The sequence below is a fragment of the Xiphophorus maculatus genome, chromosome 8, assembly GCF_002775205.1.
Source record: "Xiphophorus maculatus strain JP 163 A chromosome 8, X_maculatus-5.0-male, whole genome shotgun sequence".
NCBI lineage: Eukaryota > Metazoa > Chordata > Actinopteri > Cyprinodontiformes > Poeciliidae > Xiphophorus > Xiphophorus maculatus.
The window spans coordinates 3,535,175-3,552,423 of record NC_036450.1 but is presented as its reverse complement, the minus strand read 5'-3'; the positions used below and the strand labels follow the sequence as shown (position 1 = coordinate 3,552,423).

Genomic DNA, 17,249 nt, shown 5'->3' with positions numbered 1-17,249 from the left:
CAAAAATGCCTCAGTTTAACTGAAATAATATTTAGGTAATATAGTAGTTTAAATATGCCTCAAATTTATTCAATTGCAATCATATATTTAAACGTCAGAATTAAGAATAAACTTTGGGTTTCATTACGTTGTAAAATCATTTATAATTTATTTTATTTGTATTTTGATTTTTTTTTTTTCCGCCCCGCAAGGGGTCTTTTTGTGGGCTCTAGTGTCCCTTTTTTTTTTGTTTGTTTGTTTTTTTCAAAGTAGGCTGACAGGAAAGGAGGGAAGACGTGCGGTAAACGTCGTCGGGTCCGGGAGTCGAACCCGCGACAGCCGCGTCGAGGCCACGTTGCCTCTGAATGTGGGTCGCTCCAACCCCTCCGCCACCACGGCACGCCCGTATTTTGATTTTTATTCGGTATGCCAAAATTGCCACAACATAACAAATTAAGAAATAAGTGAGTAATAGTTTGGGATTAATGGGAGATAAATACATTTGATAAAAATAGTATTAAAATAAAATTATTTAATGTAAAAATGTTATGTCAAACGCTCTTATTTATTAATTTATTTCCTCGCTCGTGAAATAAATGAACTAGCATCTGATTGGTTAATCTGCATATTAAATTCACTTTAGATCAATTATAATTACATGAGTTGTTTTGGCCACGCCCACTGGTGTTGATGGGCAAGGCTCAATTTATTTAAATATTTTTTATTGCTGTTAAAATGAATTTATTATAGATTTAATACATTTTTTGTACATTTGTTGCCAAATTTAAATGATAACAAACAAAAACAAATGTAAAAAAGAATCATTTATGTAATTATGGCACTTTTAGATCTCTATAGTAAAAGTTAATCAACATGACTTCTTAATATCTGATTGGTGAACATTATCTAGTGCAAAAATTATGACTATTAATTTAATATGAAAATACACATTGTATATAATAAACTACTATTGTAGTTAATAAAAAATGTATTTTAGTTTGAATGCAAATTACTAAATTGGTTCAGTTTTTGCTGTTTAGTTTTTGTGAACAGTAAAACTCAAACTGTTTGTAAAAATAATTAAGACATGGTGCCTCAGAAGAGACTGTTGACCCAGTTTTAACTTATCGGAGCCGCAGCTACTTGAAGTTTAATTACAATTTTATTGTTTGTTTACATTGAGATACTACAAATATATGAGAGGAAACCATAAAATGGGAATGGAGGATCCTGCTCTGCCAACTTTACATCAGTCAAGCACCTTATGTAATTTGTAATTCTGTGAAACGGCCGCAGCAGTTTGACCCGGTAACGCTAACAGAGTGAATAAGCTGCAAAGCCCAAAACAAACAACTGGATGAGAAAACCTGACTGGAAAAAAACCACGAGAAAATCCTTTAAATCGTTCCAATCAGTAAGAAGATGGAACTCAGCTGTTATGATTAACAAATAAACTGAGACATTTTTGATCATTTTGGGCTCCATAGATCCTGGTAACAGGAGAACAGAGTGAAAAACTAAACTTTCCAGGAGATTGGCTGGAAGTTTATGGTTGTTTATGTCATCCATCCATCCATCCATCTGTTCATCCATCCATCCATCCATCCATCCATCCATCCATCCATCCATCCATCCATCCGTTCATCCATCCATCCATCCATCTGTTCATCCATCCATCCATCTGTTCATCCATCCATCCATCTGTTCATCCATCCATCCTTCCATCCGTTCATCCATCCATCCATCCATCCATCCGTTCATCCATCCATCCATCCATCCATCCATCCATCCATCCATCCATCCATCCACCCATCCATCCATCCATCCGTTCATCCATCCATCCATCCATCCATCCATCCATCCATCCATCCATCCATCCATCCATCCATCTGTTAATCCGTCCATCCATCCATCCATCCATCCATCCATCCATCCATCCATCCATCCATCCATCCATCCATCCATCCATCCATCCGTCCATCTGTTCATCCATCCATCCATCCATCCATCCATCCATCCATCCATCCATCCATCTGTTCATCCATCCATCCATCCATCCATCCATCCATCCATCCATCCATCCATCCATCCATCGTGAGATTTTGTTTTCTGGCTCTTTAAAATCTGGCTCACAAAGGACAATAATTCTGGAAATTCAAGTCTGGAAAAGTTTGGACTTTGACATGAAGAGTTTTTTGAAACCAAACAAATTTGCGTATTGATATAATTATGGATGTAATTTACCTCCACGTATGGAAGTGGCAAAAATCTGATTATTTTTGTTGGGTGAAAAGATTGAAATTGGGTCGTTCAGCCTGCCGTGAAAAAGTCTGGCACAGGTCGCATTCTCACGCAAAGTGGAATTACGAAAATGGATTTGCCTAATGGAGACACACCAATTATGAAAAACTCAAGTTTGTTGATAAAATATTTTTGTTCCTCGGCTGCATCAAAGTAGATTTATGTTTGAGAAACTGCAATGGAAACACTTTTCACCTCACAGGAGTCACATAATCAATAACCAGATGTTACAGCTGGCAGAAAAGACAACAAGAAGTGGCAGGACAATGTTTTTAATAACTTACTGCATGAATAAAATTATTTTAATTAAGTTAAGTTTAAGCTTTGTTGGGGAAATCCGATATTAAAATAATAATATTATATTCTAACATCTTGTAAATATGAATATTTTAAGCTACAGCAGCAAAGTAATTATTTCATGAAACTTTGAAAAAAGTCGTTTTGACCTCAACAAGCCGGATGAGAGGAGAGACGCTCAGTTCAGACCTGCTTCTGTTTCAGAAAGGAAAAGGAAATCTTTAAACCCAGCAGGTTCAGATGGAGGTTTGGTCATCGATGCGCCACAACGGGACGCAGCAACACGTCACCAATAAAACCCCAAAGTCACTTCAACGGGCCGATTGAACCCAATCTGCACATTTCAGGCGTTTCATCTATTTATTGGTGTTTGCTATTGGACAGAGAGCCGATGCTATGACTCATACCCTCATGGCTCGACTTAACATTGTTGATTATTTATTGCCAGTTGCGATGATTGGTCTCCATGGCGACGCCATTTCACAACAGATAAGTGTGTTGCTCTTACATGAGGCTCTTTGCGGATATTCATGGGTCGCGTTACGTGTTTCCCATGATCCTCTGGTGTTGGAGACACGTGATTTTATCTACCTGCTCTCTGGCAGACTTAAAACCACTTTTATTGATTTCAGTTTGAATAAAACAAAGCATAATGGTGCTTTAATAAAGCTGTTATATATTGCATCTAAGTTAATTTCTATGATGTTCAATTTCTTTAATAAATTAACGCAAGATTTTATATTTATCAATTATTCAGGAAAATATGCATTAACAACTACAACATGAGTAAATAGGTTATATTTAAGCAAAAACAGTGAAAGCACTAATATAAAAAATATAAAACCTAATTATCTTTCTAAATTATTGGATAAATGGACAGTTGATGTCAACTGCAAAGATATTTATAGTTTTTAATGTGTTCGATTATTACACAATCATATTAGTGTAAAGTTCAGTTTTTCAGTGTTTCAGGAACCTCTGGTCATTCATGGAGGGAGCTTCTATAGAAATGTGGACTGTGGATGCTAACATTAGCATTAGCATAATGTTAGCAAATATCCTGTTAGCATAATTTGAACACCACAATACTCTTTTCCAGCGTCCAATCAGATCGTTTTCTGATCCAGACATTAACCCATAGTGAGCCGAGAGAAGCGATTTCCATCACTGTATTTAGAGGATGTAGCTTGTGCGTCAGATTTATGGACGTACCATAAACACAACACAAAGGTTCCAGCTGGAACATTATAGTTTACAGTTTTACATGAAAATAAATAAACTGGAGTTGAGATACAGACAAAAAAGATTCTTCAGCCTAAAAAAGAAACCTGACATTTTGAACTTGTGTTTCGTTCGTCACTCAGCCGATGTAAATATGGCCGACCTGAACCGTCACTGCAGAGGAACCAGCAGAGGAATTATGGGAGAGAGCGAGGGATCGCCCCGGAGGAGTAATCCCCAGGCCATCTGCTCTCTCTCTCTCTCTCTCTGTATCCGTTTCTCTCCCTTTTTATCACATTTGTTCATTCTTTCTCTTTTATTGTCTCTTTTTCTCTCATTCTTTCCCTCTTTTGTGTTTTCTCTTGTTCATTTGTTTTTTAGGTCTTTCTCTCTTTTTTTCTTATTTGGTTTTTTGCCCTTTTTTGCTCTTTCTCTTGTTCTTTACCTTGATCCTTCTCTCTCTTGTTCTGTCACTGTTTTGTTCTCTATTGTTTTTTGTTCACTCTCTTTTCCTTTTTCATTCTCTCTCTTTTTTGTTTTGTTTCTCTTTCATTCTCGTCTCTTGTTCTTTCTTTTTCTTTCATTTGTTCTTTCTGTTTCTCTTTCTTGTTCTTTAGTTTTGGTTTCTCTTTATTTCCTGTCTCAGGTCAAATCATGATTTATATAAATGAAAATGCATTTTAACACATTTCTTCTCTGTAGCGATTCACTGCTGATCTATTAGACAACAAAAGGCGAAACCGTTTAATTCTCCAGGTTCTTATAATCATTAACCACTCAGCAGGATAAACTGCATTTTCTGCTTTAGGGCTGGAAAAAAAGCAGCAAAGAACGACCCAAAGTTACCGTTTAAATCCGTTGATACAGATCTGTGTGCACCATAAAGTGCTCTGTGTTTTTTCTACATTAACGTTTCTCTACCTGCTTATTGACGTCAGTGGAAAGAAAGAAAAAGTTGCAGATTTCTCTGCATTTTCTCCCCTCCATTAACTCATTGTACCTGTTGTCATCAGTGGAGGTTTCAGTCCTTTAGTTAAAGCGAACTTATTATGCATAATTCACATTTTGGTCGTTTTTGTACTTCCAATTGGATTTCTGCTGCTTGTAAAAACAACCAAGATGTGTGGGGAAAAAAATTTAAAAAAACACCCAGGTGTTTTTTTTTGTTTGTATTTTTTTGCCAAAAATGTTTTTTGGTGTCTGTAAAATAAGCCATTTCAAAAACCTCCATAATCTAATGTCGCAGCCCGTTACTTAGCAACCCCAGTAGAATTCCGCCCGTTACCTAGCAACCCCAAACAGCCATTTTGAGTGGGGGCTGTGGGGTGTGGCCAGCAACAGATTGTTTGGATTTAAAGTGACAAGGTGCCATTAAACAGCTAAAATCTCATTATCTAAGAATTATTTTTGTGCAAAATACGTAATGATGATGTTTTGTTTAGGCCATTAGTCCATCCTAACCTGTTCAAGGAAGCATAATGGGTCGCTTAGGGCACTAACTCAGAGAGGATGGAAATATGAAGCATCCCTCTGTTCCCATCTGGCATGTCAGGCTGCAGAGGTTTAACACACAACCACAGCAATCACCACTAATCCCCAACAAAGCCCTTCAAAATCCCATAAACGCTATTGTATGGATGCATCAGGGGCAAAGATGGCAGGTCTGATAAAACAAAATAAACAAAATGAACCAGAGTCTATTTTTTTTTCCTGTCGTCGTGACGTTTGTTTACCAGATGTTGTGTTTTGTGCTGCAGCTGTCTCAGCTTATGTTTCATGATTATGTTGAAGTTTCGGTGGTGATGAAAGGTTGGCCTTAATTCCCAGGAATGAGACGATAAAATCAGGATAAATTCTGAAGATGAAAATCAGTCAGACATTTCCAGTTCTAAGCATTAATGCTACTTTTTTTTCTTTGTAACATTTCTGCTTTAAGGCTGTTAAATCTGTGGAAGAGCTGATATTATTGGAGCTGATCTTATTTCTGGTGGAAAAGCTTTTCTGTGGAGGAGCCTGGGGTTTCTTCTACATTTTAGCTAAATTCTCTCATATTCTGTTTGTCATCTTCTGTTTTTAATTCATTTATGTTTTATGCAAATGATGCATCGTACAGTTTAAACCAGATGTTTACAAACTTCACACCAGCCCATATTTTATTTCCCCCATTTGACGTGAAATCAGACGAAACTTTTGCTGTTTTCAGTGACGAGCACCGCTAACTAAAACGTTAGTTTCGCTAATCATGAGCATTAGTTCCGCTATTGCTAAAGCTAAATTGCTATACCAGCATGATATTAAGCAGAATCTAATGCTAAAGTGTAAAGTGTCAATATGTATTTAACCATACATATTGGTTAAATACGTTTATCAATATAAACACTGTATATATTGATATATACAGTGAGTCAGTGACGCATGGTATTTATCTAAACATTTTTTAAAAATCTGAGTTTTCTAAGTTTGAAATATATATAAGAATAATGATCTAATATTTTGTTTTTCTGTTTGTCTTTTTTCTAGTGAAAAAAGCCAAACTCCAAGGACCACCAGGTAAGGATTTCTATTTTTATTTTAATGAAGAATCAAAATGGTTCACATTTTACACAAGTGTCTTCTTCAGAGGTTTTTGTGTTGTTTCCTTCAGTAGTTCTTGGTGCAGCGCCCCCACAGGCGAGGAGAGGAACTGGTTTTTCAATTAGTTTGGTTTGTTTGACTCGATGCAAAGTTCAAATGAAACAAATGTTACAATTTTCATCCCCTTTCGAATCAAATCTGCTGAACTATCAGATGTGAAAACACGCTTGGAAAGCATCTAGAAGTTGCGTCACTGAAGCTCTGGAGGTGTAGACTTGGCCACACCTGTTTTAAAAGCTCTTAATTAGAGCTGATTACCCTAAAGTAGGTGTTGTTGGATGTTGGCCTCATGCAGTTTTCTCATTTAGGTTAATCGGTTACTTTCTGGCAAGTGAGTGAAAGCGGGTTGATTATGGATTAATCCTGCGTCCTTCAGCTGCAGCCAGGTGAGCTCAGCTCCTGGGAATAAATCCTGGTGCGGCGCGCGCTTACGCCCAAACTAAAGCCCAGTGACATTTCAGGGAGCAACAGGCAGGAGCTCCAAGTGGAAGTTATGATGTTTGACTCGCATCGATTGGAAACTTAATTATCCCTGCAGATGTTTGCATGCCCTAAGCCTTTTCTTCTTCTTCTGTTATAAACTGCAGAGCCTTCCTGTCCCAGAGCAAACATCAGAGATAACTCTGCTAATCCAGCAGCTTCCTGAAGTGTCAGGTTATCATAACAGACTCTTCTTGTAAAGAGTAAAGCCTTGAAACTCTGTAAATGTTAGTTTTGTTGCTAAGAGTTCTGCATTCAAAGATATTTAATATATTTTTTAGAAGTGCTCAATGATGCAAATTTGGAGAATGTGAAGTTAAACAGTGAAATGTTTGCTTTACAGAAATACAGTCAGTCCTACAATCATTAAAGTGCAACTTAATAAATAAAAATAGCAGCAAAAAATGATTTTACTTCTGAAATTCAATGTAGAAAGTAAAACTTATATTTTATATGAATTAATTGTACACAGACATAAATTGTCTATTTTGATGATTATTGCATGTATTCCAGCATATCAACAGAAAGTTGAGTGGAAAGAAAATAAATAAAAAGTTTATTCAAGAGTTTATTTCAAGAGTTTTCATAGAAATACTTTGTGAAGTGGTTTACACTGCAGGGAATTCTGGGTAAATGTAACCAAAACAAACGTGCTAGCTAGTGCTAGCTCAACGATGTCTTGTAGTTTTTTACAAATAACAAAAGAGAAATCTTCAACCCATTAAATTTTGACTCTTCTCCATTTTTGTTTACAATTTGTGAAGAAGGAAGTTGAGCTCAGTGACTTCTTCAGAGGTTTTTGTGTCGTTTCCTTTGTTAGCTCTTGGTGCAGCGCCCCCACAGGCCAGGAGAGGAACAGGTTTTCCAATTAGTTTAGTTTGTTAGACACAGAGGAAAGTGAAAGCAAACCGCAGCAGCTGAAAATGTAACAAATGTGGCAACTTTGGTCCCAAATCAAACCAAATCTTCTGGACTATCAGGTGTGACAACAGATTTACTCTCAATCTGTTTATCAGAATTGCTGACTCTGCTTTTTTTCTGAGCCGTAGTTTGCATCCATTGCATTTGACGCCAGAATTGAACAATATTTGTTATTCTTGGCGCCGTCTGCCTGCTGCCTTCCCTCTCATTCGTAGCATTTCCTCGTCTTAATCTTTATTTGCTCTTCTTAAGCAGACGTGAGGTTTTGGAAGACGCTCTAAAGTTTACATAAGGTTGGTCTGAGGAATGTTTGCATTGTGCTTCTGCCACACCTGCCTGTCTTTTGCACCTGATTTTGGATCATGCGCCGGTCGGTTTGGAGCAGAGCGTGACCTTGCCCGGGCCGCCGGCCAGCTGCCTCTGTTTCCACCGCCTGCTGCAGGAAACCGCGGCTCGATAAGGAAACATTCAGCAACTGTTTGTGTTTTTCTTCTTCTGTTTTCCCACTAAACCTCATTCTTCTCCTTTAACAATGGAAATAATTCAGACTCAGATTATATACAGTATAGACCAAAAGTTTGGACACACCTTTTAATCCAATGAGTTTCCTTTATTTTCATGACTATTGACATTGTAGATTCACACTGAAGGCATCAAAACTATGAATAACATGTGGAAATATGCACTAAACAAAAAAGTGTAAAACAACTGAAAATACCCCTTATATTCTAGTTTCTTCAAAGTAGCAACCTTTTGCTGTGATTACTGCTTTGCACACACTCTGCATTTTCTTGATGAGCTTCAAGAGGTAGTCACCTGAAATGGTTTTCACTTCATAGGTCAACCTGCCCTGTCAGGTTAATAAGTGGGATTTCTTGCCTTATAAATAGTCATAAAAATAAAGAAAATCCATTGAATTAGAAGGTGTGTCCAAACTTTTGGTCTGTACTGTATTTATGAATATAAACAGTTTAGATCCTCTCGGTGACGGCAGAGGTTTTACTGCGTCCGTATTGGAAATGTCAGTTTTCCGACTGCCTGGGTTTTTCCTCAGTAATTTATTGGAAAAAAAACTTGATCAATAATAAATGAAGACATTTGACTGAAGCCTGAGGCTGCGTGGGAGGTTTATCTGATGACTGATGTCTTCCCTCTCTAAACTTCATCCTACGGTTGTAATCCCTCCATGCGAACAAGCAGCAGCTGCAGTTCTGCTTAATAATAAAAACAAAAACAAATTTAAACATCTTATTTAAGTCACAGTAAAAAAAAAACTTTCATTTTTATGACGCCAGATTTGTTACTTAGGATTAAGTTGAGCTTTTCGTCATGTAATCGACTTCAGTTTTGGACATTTTTGCTAAACGATTAGTAATTTTTTCATTCACTTTCAACAAAACTACTCTAAACTGGTGTTCTCTAAATATAATATTTTCTAAGATTAAACGGTTTTTTAGGCATTAGCTGGTTTGTAGTTAAACACAAACAATGCTGCAGCTGAAGAAATTGTAATATTATCAAACAGTAAATTTATTTTAGTTATTTAACTCAAAAAGTGGCATATGGAAACCTAAAAGTGCCATAATTAAACCCTTTCGTTTAACATTTAGATGTGTTTCTGCTTCAACACACCTCAGTTTGTTTGGATTTAAAGTGACGAAACTCCATAAAACAGCTAAAATCTCATTATCTACGATGAAGATGTTTTGGTTAGCCTGTAAATGTATCCTAACCTGTAGTAATTGGTTGTCTTTAATGAAAATAGTCCTACATTTTTGATTTTACCCAAATAGTTATGTTTCCAGCTAGTTGTGAAATTTTAAAATGTCAGGAAAAGGAAAAGAAATGTGTATTAGTTGAGTTTTCATCTGTTGGTTTGGAGCGAATCAACTAGGCTTGAATTAGCCAAATGATGACGCTACATATGACTTTAATAAACAGGATGTAGACGTTATCTCAGATAGTGCCTCTGGTAAGGCACAGACCCACCAGTGGGTGGGAAAGATTCGCTACATCAGAACTTATTCAGCTAATGGGTCTGAATCTTAACTTCGTAAAAAAAAAACGAAAACCAACTAAAGTGAGCAAAACGTTTTTGTGTAAAATTGAGGAAGTTATTTAAGAATTTGTTGTTTCCATCGGTGATACTTCAAAATGTGCATGAAAAACCTGGATGGAAACACGGCCAGTGATTCATTTGTTGCAGAAGGAGTTACATTTTGCTGCTGGTTTGACTGGTCAGATGGACGTTTTGTGTTTTTTTTCCAGGCAGATTTTGCTGCTTCCTCCTTAACAGAGCAGCATCAGCTGGATGGTTGACGGCACCTGCTGTAAAAAGGCCCACAGCCTCTAAACGGCTGCTATCTAATCCATACATCCTCTTCCTGTTATCTGGTGCTGGCTGGAGTCGGCCCAAGTGAGGCACAAGGCATGAGCGATCTAATTAGGGACAGGCTGGCGCGTCCCCCAGGCTGCGTTTTTTTGCTACTGGCTGCTTCGGACGCTAATTAGGTTTATATTCTGTCAGTTAAAGTCGCCTGGTTACTTTCACAACTGCTTTTGGTGTTCAAAGTATTATTTTTTCAAAACTTTCCTCTCAGTAAAGTCCGGATCTTCTTCCAGTTTATTTATCTGGCTCCAGTGCGGGGTAAATGTTTTAGGGTGTTGCCCTGGCAACCAGGAACATCGTTGCTTAGTGCAGTCATGGGAGCAACAGCTGATTGCTGGCTTTTGTTTCCCAAAAACCAAAAGGTGGGTCTGATTAAACTTGGTCAGTAGCATGTTTTACCTTTACATCCCAATTCCTGGGCAAAAGATTGTTTTAATTTTTAACAAACTGGTTCTAATAACATGGCTGGAAGCCATGAATACTGGAGACCCAATCTAAAAATGCTTATTTTAATAGTTTAAACACAAAATATAACTCAATATGCAAAAATACGCATAGCAGAAACCATGTTAGCGCTACCACTGAAGCTAACATCCACTGATTTTATTATCCCCACTTTTAGGAGAATCAGCCAATCAGACCGTAGGAAAAATTAATGCCACTACTGGATTGGGTACTTTGTAAACGCCAACCAAAACCATGCCAACTAGCATTGATGCTAGGTATGTTAACTTCCCAACTTGCTTTATATTTGTAATACTTTATATATGCTCCACAAAAGTATCTTTTTGCAATCAGTTCACCACATTTTTTTTGCACAAATCATTGTTGGATAATGAGAATTTAGGGCCTCTGTCACTTTAAATCCAAATAAAATGCTGGTGGCCACACCCTGAAACTACCTTACATCTTAGAAAAGCAGGAATGGCGCCTCCTGCTCATCCAACAATAATGCAGCAAGCGGTATCTGGATGGTACGTAAGCAAAACAAGACGCTTGTCTTTTCCAGCAGCCATTGTACAGCAGTAAAACCAGCTGACTAAATGTGCTGGAGCTCTACTCGGGTTGCTAGGTAACGGGCAGGGACATTATATTAATACATTTTTCCAGACTCCAAATGGCATTAATTAGTTAAATGTTTTTTAAGCCATTTTTAGAAGCATCAGAAACCCAAATGGAAGAAGAAAAGGGTGAATTTTATGTAACGGGTCTCTTTTAAGCAATAAAACTTTTTAAAATCCAGGCTAAAAACTCAAATTGCTTTAGACTCACAATAACTGGAATATTGGCCAACACATATGTAGTTTATAAATGTAATGTTTGTTACTCAGTTTACTATATTTGTGTTTTTATCATAAGAAACTGTTTGAATTACCTTATTGCTGAAATGTGCTTCACAAATAAACGTGATTGATTAAAAACAAAAAGAAATTGAAGGGATTAAGTTTTTTTTGTATATTTGTAACATAAATTTAGCTTAAGTAGCTTCTGGAGAACCTGACATGTATATTTTTATCCAGTTAATCACCAGAATACTCATTTACTAAACTAGTCATTAGCTGCAGCTTTACAGTTGGACGTTCCTGTCAGTGAAGTTCAGGAGGTTGTTCTCCTGTTATGCCCACATGTTCAGAGCGGCGAGTAGTAGGAAACGACCACCAGCTGTGACTGTGATGCCGCTTCCCGCGGCCTGTTGCAGGACATGAGGAGTCGGCGGCTCAGGCCTCCTAATCTCCTGCCCCTCCCCCAGCAGCAAACATCTGGCTGACAGGAAGCTGACAGATCTCTGGGTGTGAAAACACACTCTGGCTCTCTGAGCTCGTCTCTGATTGGCTGGTTTTCTGAATCGCTCACTTTGAATTGGATCATTTCAGACAACTTCACCTTCGACCCAGGTGGATTTTAGTTCAGTTTTGATTGGGATTAGGGTTGACGGAGACCTTTAGCGGTACACCGACAGGTCAAGGGTCACCAGGAAACGCTCCAACATGGCCACAGACTGCATGGTTATGGTTTCCATGGAAACTGTGAGGCATGTTCATGAGTGGAAGCAGTCGAGGCGACGCATGCTGAGCGTTTGGCGGCGATAAGTTTGGTTCTCTGAGGAGATTAACGGGTCAGTGGCCTGGTGGAGGCAGATTGATCTGCTTTCACTCTCAGTGGAACGACTGATCCTTCACCCGCTGGTAATGAACACAGGAATCAGTTCGGTTCAGTTCAGTTCAGTTCAGTTTAACCAACAGGTGAAGGTGAGATATTTAAAGTTTCACCATCAGAGTTCAGAAGAATCTGTTAGATCAGGAAACAAAGAGGCCGTCCATCCATCCATCCATCCGTCCGTCCGTCCATCCATCCGTCCATCCGCCCTCCCGTCCGTCCGTCCATCCATCCGCCCGTCCGTCCGTCCATCCATCCGCCCGTCCGTCCGTCCGTCCATCCATCCATCCATCCATCCATCCATCCATCCATCCATCCATCCATCCATCCATCCATCCATCCATCCATCCATCCATCCATCCATCCATCCATCCATCCGTTTGTCCCTTCATTGTAATAATGGGCGACGTTTATATGGATGTTTCCCATCATTTTTGCCACTGACGGGTTTATAGAGACGCACTCGCTCAGCGATCCTCGGATCTGTAGCCGATTATTCGTCTCTTCTCATTAATCCTCATTGTTACTCCAAACAGAAATACTTCATATTTTTCTGTTGGGTTTTGTTTCAGATAAGTTCAACACCTACGTGACGCTGAAGGTCCAGAATGTTAAAAGCACGACCATCACGGTGCGCGGCGACCTGCCCTGCTGGGAGCAGGACTTCATGTTGTGAGTCACTAAACACACTTTTATTAAAACAAACCTTCATTTATTAAAACAAACCTTCATTTATTAGAAACAAACCTTCATTTATTAAAACAAACCTTCATTTATTAAAACAAACCTTCATTTATTAGAAACAAACTTTCATTTATTAGAAACAAACCTTCACTATGGGTCTGACTCAGCAATAAGGGACAAAATGGCAGTAACTCTGCTACATGTTTTTGGTTGACCTTTGACCTACTTTGACAGAATTATGCTGCAGCTGTTTATGCTGCCACTAGTTTAATTTTCTAGATTTTCCAATGGCGAAGCGTTTCCGTGGCGATGACATGGCCACCATGTTGGCTTGCCTTGCGTCATTGTTTGTCTTTGCTGCAGTGTTTGTTTTTCCAGACCTTCATCTTCACTGATGTGTCGCCCTGAAGTGATTCAGCGTCTATCAGAGGAAACGTTGAGTTTCCAGCAACAGATCGGGTCAAACCCAGAAATTTATCAGTTATTTTCTATGACTTTTATGAAAAATATCCTTTATTCTCAGTACAGATGCTTTTATTATGAAAGTCCTATTTTTTTTTTCATGGTCAAACACACAAAAAGTATGAATGAAGTTATTCTGGAAAAAAAGAGAAGTTGAGCAGAGGAAACACAATTGTTTTTCAAAGTAAGAGCATGTATATAAACATCTAGCTACTTAAATTTTTTTTACTAATTAAATGCGACCAAAATCAGATTTCTGTGAACATTTTATGACTCCAAAGCGACGTTAGCGTCACACAGCAGCTCATTGTTTATGACAGTAAAAATGGCCGCCGCCGTCTCATAATCGATATGCTGAGGAACGATTAATTATGTCAATTTGATGTCATTTTTGCTATTTTAGGAGAACATTTCTCACTAACAACTTAGAATAATAGAGCTAATGTTTCATTTAACATGTTAGCATTTTTGCTAACTTTGAAATCGTTTAGCACGTTTAACACTTGGCTTCCCTTAAATTAATCTTTCCAGATAATTTATAAAGCGCCAATTTGCTTTGGTGTTTTGTAAACAAAATTACCAAAAGCAATTTTGGTAATTTTGTAGTATTTGAATGGAAGATTTAATTTCAATTGAAGTTAGTGCTTTAGCATTAGCTTCCAGTAAGTACAGTGCTGATGTAGCACATTTGCGCTAGCATATCTAATGTTTATTAGCACAGCTAGCTTTTTAGTTAGCAGTGTCCCTTCAAAATACATTCACTGAAAAACAAAATCAACATTTTTAAAGCAATTTTTTAAAATTGTATTATGTTGCCTGATTATTTTTGTTGTTAAAACTGATATTGTCCTTATTTGTTATAAAAAGTCACTGAAGTTTGAGATTATAATGTTAAATAAAATGGAGAAAAACAATTTGTGGATCCTTTTTTCAAGCTGTATAGAATAATATTGAAAAGTTTATTTTAATGAAACACATTATATATATTAATTAATCACAGACTGCTGTTTTCCAACCTTTATTTCTGTTAATTATGTTGATTTTCCACTTGCAGTTAATGAGAACTTGACATTTAAAATTAGAAAATTACATCAGACCTTTAAAAAAACATTTTATAATACAGAGATTTGGGTATAATGAAAATTATTCTTAACACCAGCTTAAATGCTGTTTTCAAGAGGAACTTTGACAAAAGAGGCTTATCAGAAGGCATATTTTAATTTATTGAATGGTTTGAAATATATTATTTTGAGTTTGGTAATTTCTTCAAAATGCTCGTCTGTTTTTTTTAAAAGCAGCAATTTAATAAAACAACATTTTCAGTCGCTTCCTGAAATGCTGTTTTGGATTAAAGTGGGGTTTTCTTGTATTAAATGATAATAATGTGAGTTATTGACGTTGTCGCCACCCCAGACAGTTAAAGTCTCCCAGTTAGTCCCAGTTTGATGATGGGATCTGATGTTTATTCTTCTCAGCCTTTATCTCTGCACCTGGCTGCTCCGTCCCAATTATCTGCTGCCTTTGATTAATTTTTCTCATCTTCCTTTTGTTGGCTCTCGATGGTTCTAAACTTCCACATGCAAATGTCCCAGTCATGCAGCTCCTTTCAAAATGGAGGCTCCTTTTTTATGCTGCCATTAAGCCCTTTGAGAGGCCTGTTGAATGAAATGAGGCAGGGGTGGATTATAGCAGCTAAAACACAACAAAAAGCATCTTTTGTTCCAGCCTGATGGTAATTATGTCGAGATTTCATCTCTGTTAAGGGTTTTTCCAAGCAACAAAGCTTCCCGTTCTCTTATCTGTGACATTTTCCACCCAGTGCGTTAGGAAAACATCAACATTTCCCAGTAAAAATGCTGTTCCTGCCTTTCAGTGAGATCAACCGGCTGGACCTGGGGCTCATTGTGGAGGTGTGGGACAAAGGCCTCATCTGGGACACCATGGTGGGAACGGCCTGGATCCCCCTGAAAAACATCCGCCAGTCTGAGGAGGTCAGAGCTCAAACTTACCTAGCAACAGATGACACACAGAAGCGCTGATTCCCCGAGATTCCTGTCAACAATTTACTAAAAACCACACAAACGAGTCAGACAGGCAATTTGAGCAACACAGATGTATATTAATGGAAAGGACAGCGCCTATAAGCCGCAATAGCTAGCAGCTGTTAGCTATCGCGGCTAATAGACGCTATAGCTAGTGCCTATTAGCAGCGGCTGATGACATCACTGCGGTTTGGGTGAAATGTTGTACCGTTTTGAATCACAGGAAGGTTCGGGCGAGTGGATCTTCCTGGATGCAGAGGTTCTGATGAAGGCTGATGAGATTTATGGCACCAAGAACCCGACGCCTCACCGAGTTCTGCTGGACACGCGCTTCGAGCTGCCGTTCGGTGAGTCTCTGCCTCATAAAGATATACTAATTTAAATTCCTCTGGTTTTACAGTGTCTTATCAAACTGCTGATGTCAAACAAAACGGCTGGAAGATTAATTGATTTAATTGATTAACCAAATTCTTTGTTTTTGAAGATTTAAGGTTTGAAAGTTTTCAATAGTGAATCTGTCTTTTTAGTAAAGTCACATTTTATTTTTTATGAAATACTGCATAGTTTATTGGTAGTTTATTGCTAATATTTTATTAAGATTTTTTGATAAAAATCTATTAATATATTATTGCTAATATTGTATAAATAATTTATTGCTAATATTTTATTAAAATATGTTAAGTTCATGGCTATTGTTTAATATTTATTGATAATATTGCAATTGTCTATTGCTAATATTTTACTACAAATAGTTTGCTAAGGTTTTGTAAAAAATTTAGCTAACATTTTCTTCTAAAATGTCATATAAAAATTTGGTAGTTTTTCTTTAAAAAAGTTGTTTATTGCTAATATTTTGTTAAAAATTGTTTAATAATATTTTATTCAAATTTTTTGCTAGAAATGTTAATTGTTCTAATATTTTGTCAATAGTTTTTTACTAATATTTTGAAGTATTTTTAGCTTAAATTTCTTTTTTCTTCTTGTTGCTTTGAATTTACATTTTTTCTGCTCCATGACAAAATATGCAAACCTCCAGTGTAGATGAAAGAACGTTTATGTGTTAACGGCCTAGTTAAAGTCCAAACTTAAATCCAGTATAAAAAAAAAATATCTGTATCACACAAGAATATTAACATTTTTGGAAATGTCTCCATTAAAATCTTGAGCTGGGAGAAAAATGTTGGTTTCTAAAGCAGGAACAACATGTTGACATGGGTTGCAGAAAATCTGTCACATTGTTAATCTTTTTGTGAGCAGCGTCGCATTTTTCATCGTCGTTCTGATCAGATCAAAGCTGCGGCGCTGTGGCGCAGCGGCGCAGCGGCGCTTGGCGTCCATTACAGCTGCAGGTCGGCGTCTCTTTGAAGGCTTTGTGCCCTTTAATGTGCAGCTGCAGCCGCGCAGCTTCTAATGCGACGCTCCACTTCCTGTCGCTCACATTTTGTTCCAGTTTATTTCCCAGACACTGTAAATAAATAATGTTGTGTTTTCTGAATTATTTACCTCCAGATATCCCAGAGGATGAAGCGCAGTATTGGACGGGGAAGCTGGAGCGAATCAACATGGGAATCCATGATGAGGTAAAATTCAGATAAATTCAACTTCAGATGAATTTGTTTTTTAGTTACTGACTGAATCCATGAATACAATCAATCTTTCTTCATCACCTTCTGCAAATTTTT

General features: G+C 37.6%; 1 protein-coding gene across 1 annotated transcript in view; it reads left to right on the top strand.

The window, feature by feature from the left end:
• unc13b (unc-13 homolog B) overlaps positions 1-17,249 on the top strand; it is a 65,235-nt gene that overhangs the window by 799 nt on the left and 47,187 nt on the right. The window contains exons 2-6 of the mRNA XM_023337862.1: positions 6,319-6,348; positions 12,952-13,051; positions 15,399-15,516; positions 15,791-15,914; positions 17,077-17,147. Coding sequence (XP_023193630.1) covers positions 6,319-6,348; positions 12,952-13,051; positions 15,399-15,516; positions 15,791-15,914; positions 17,077-17,147 — 443 coding nt within the window. The remainder of the gene's footprint in view (positions 1-6,318; positions 6,349-12,951; positions 13,052-15,398; positions 15,517-15,790; positions 15,915-17,076; positions 17,148-17,249) is intronic.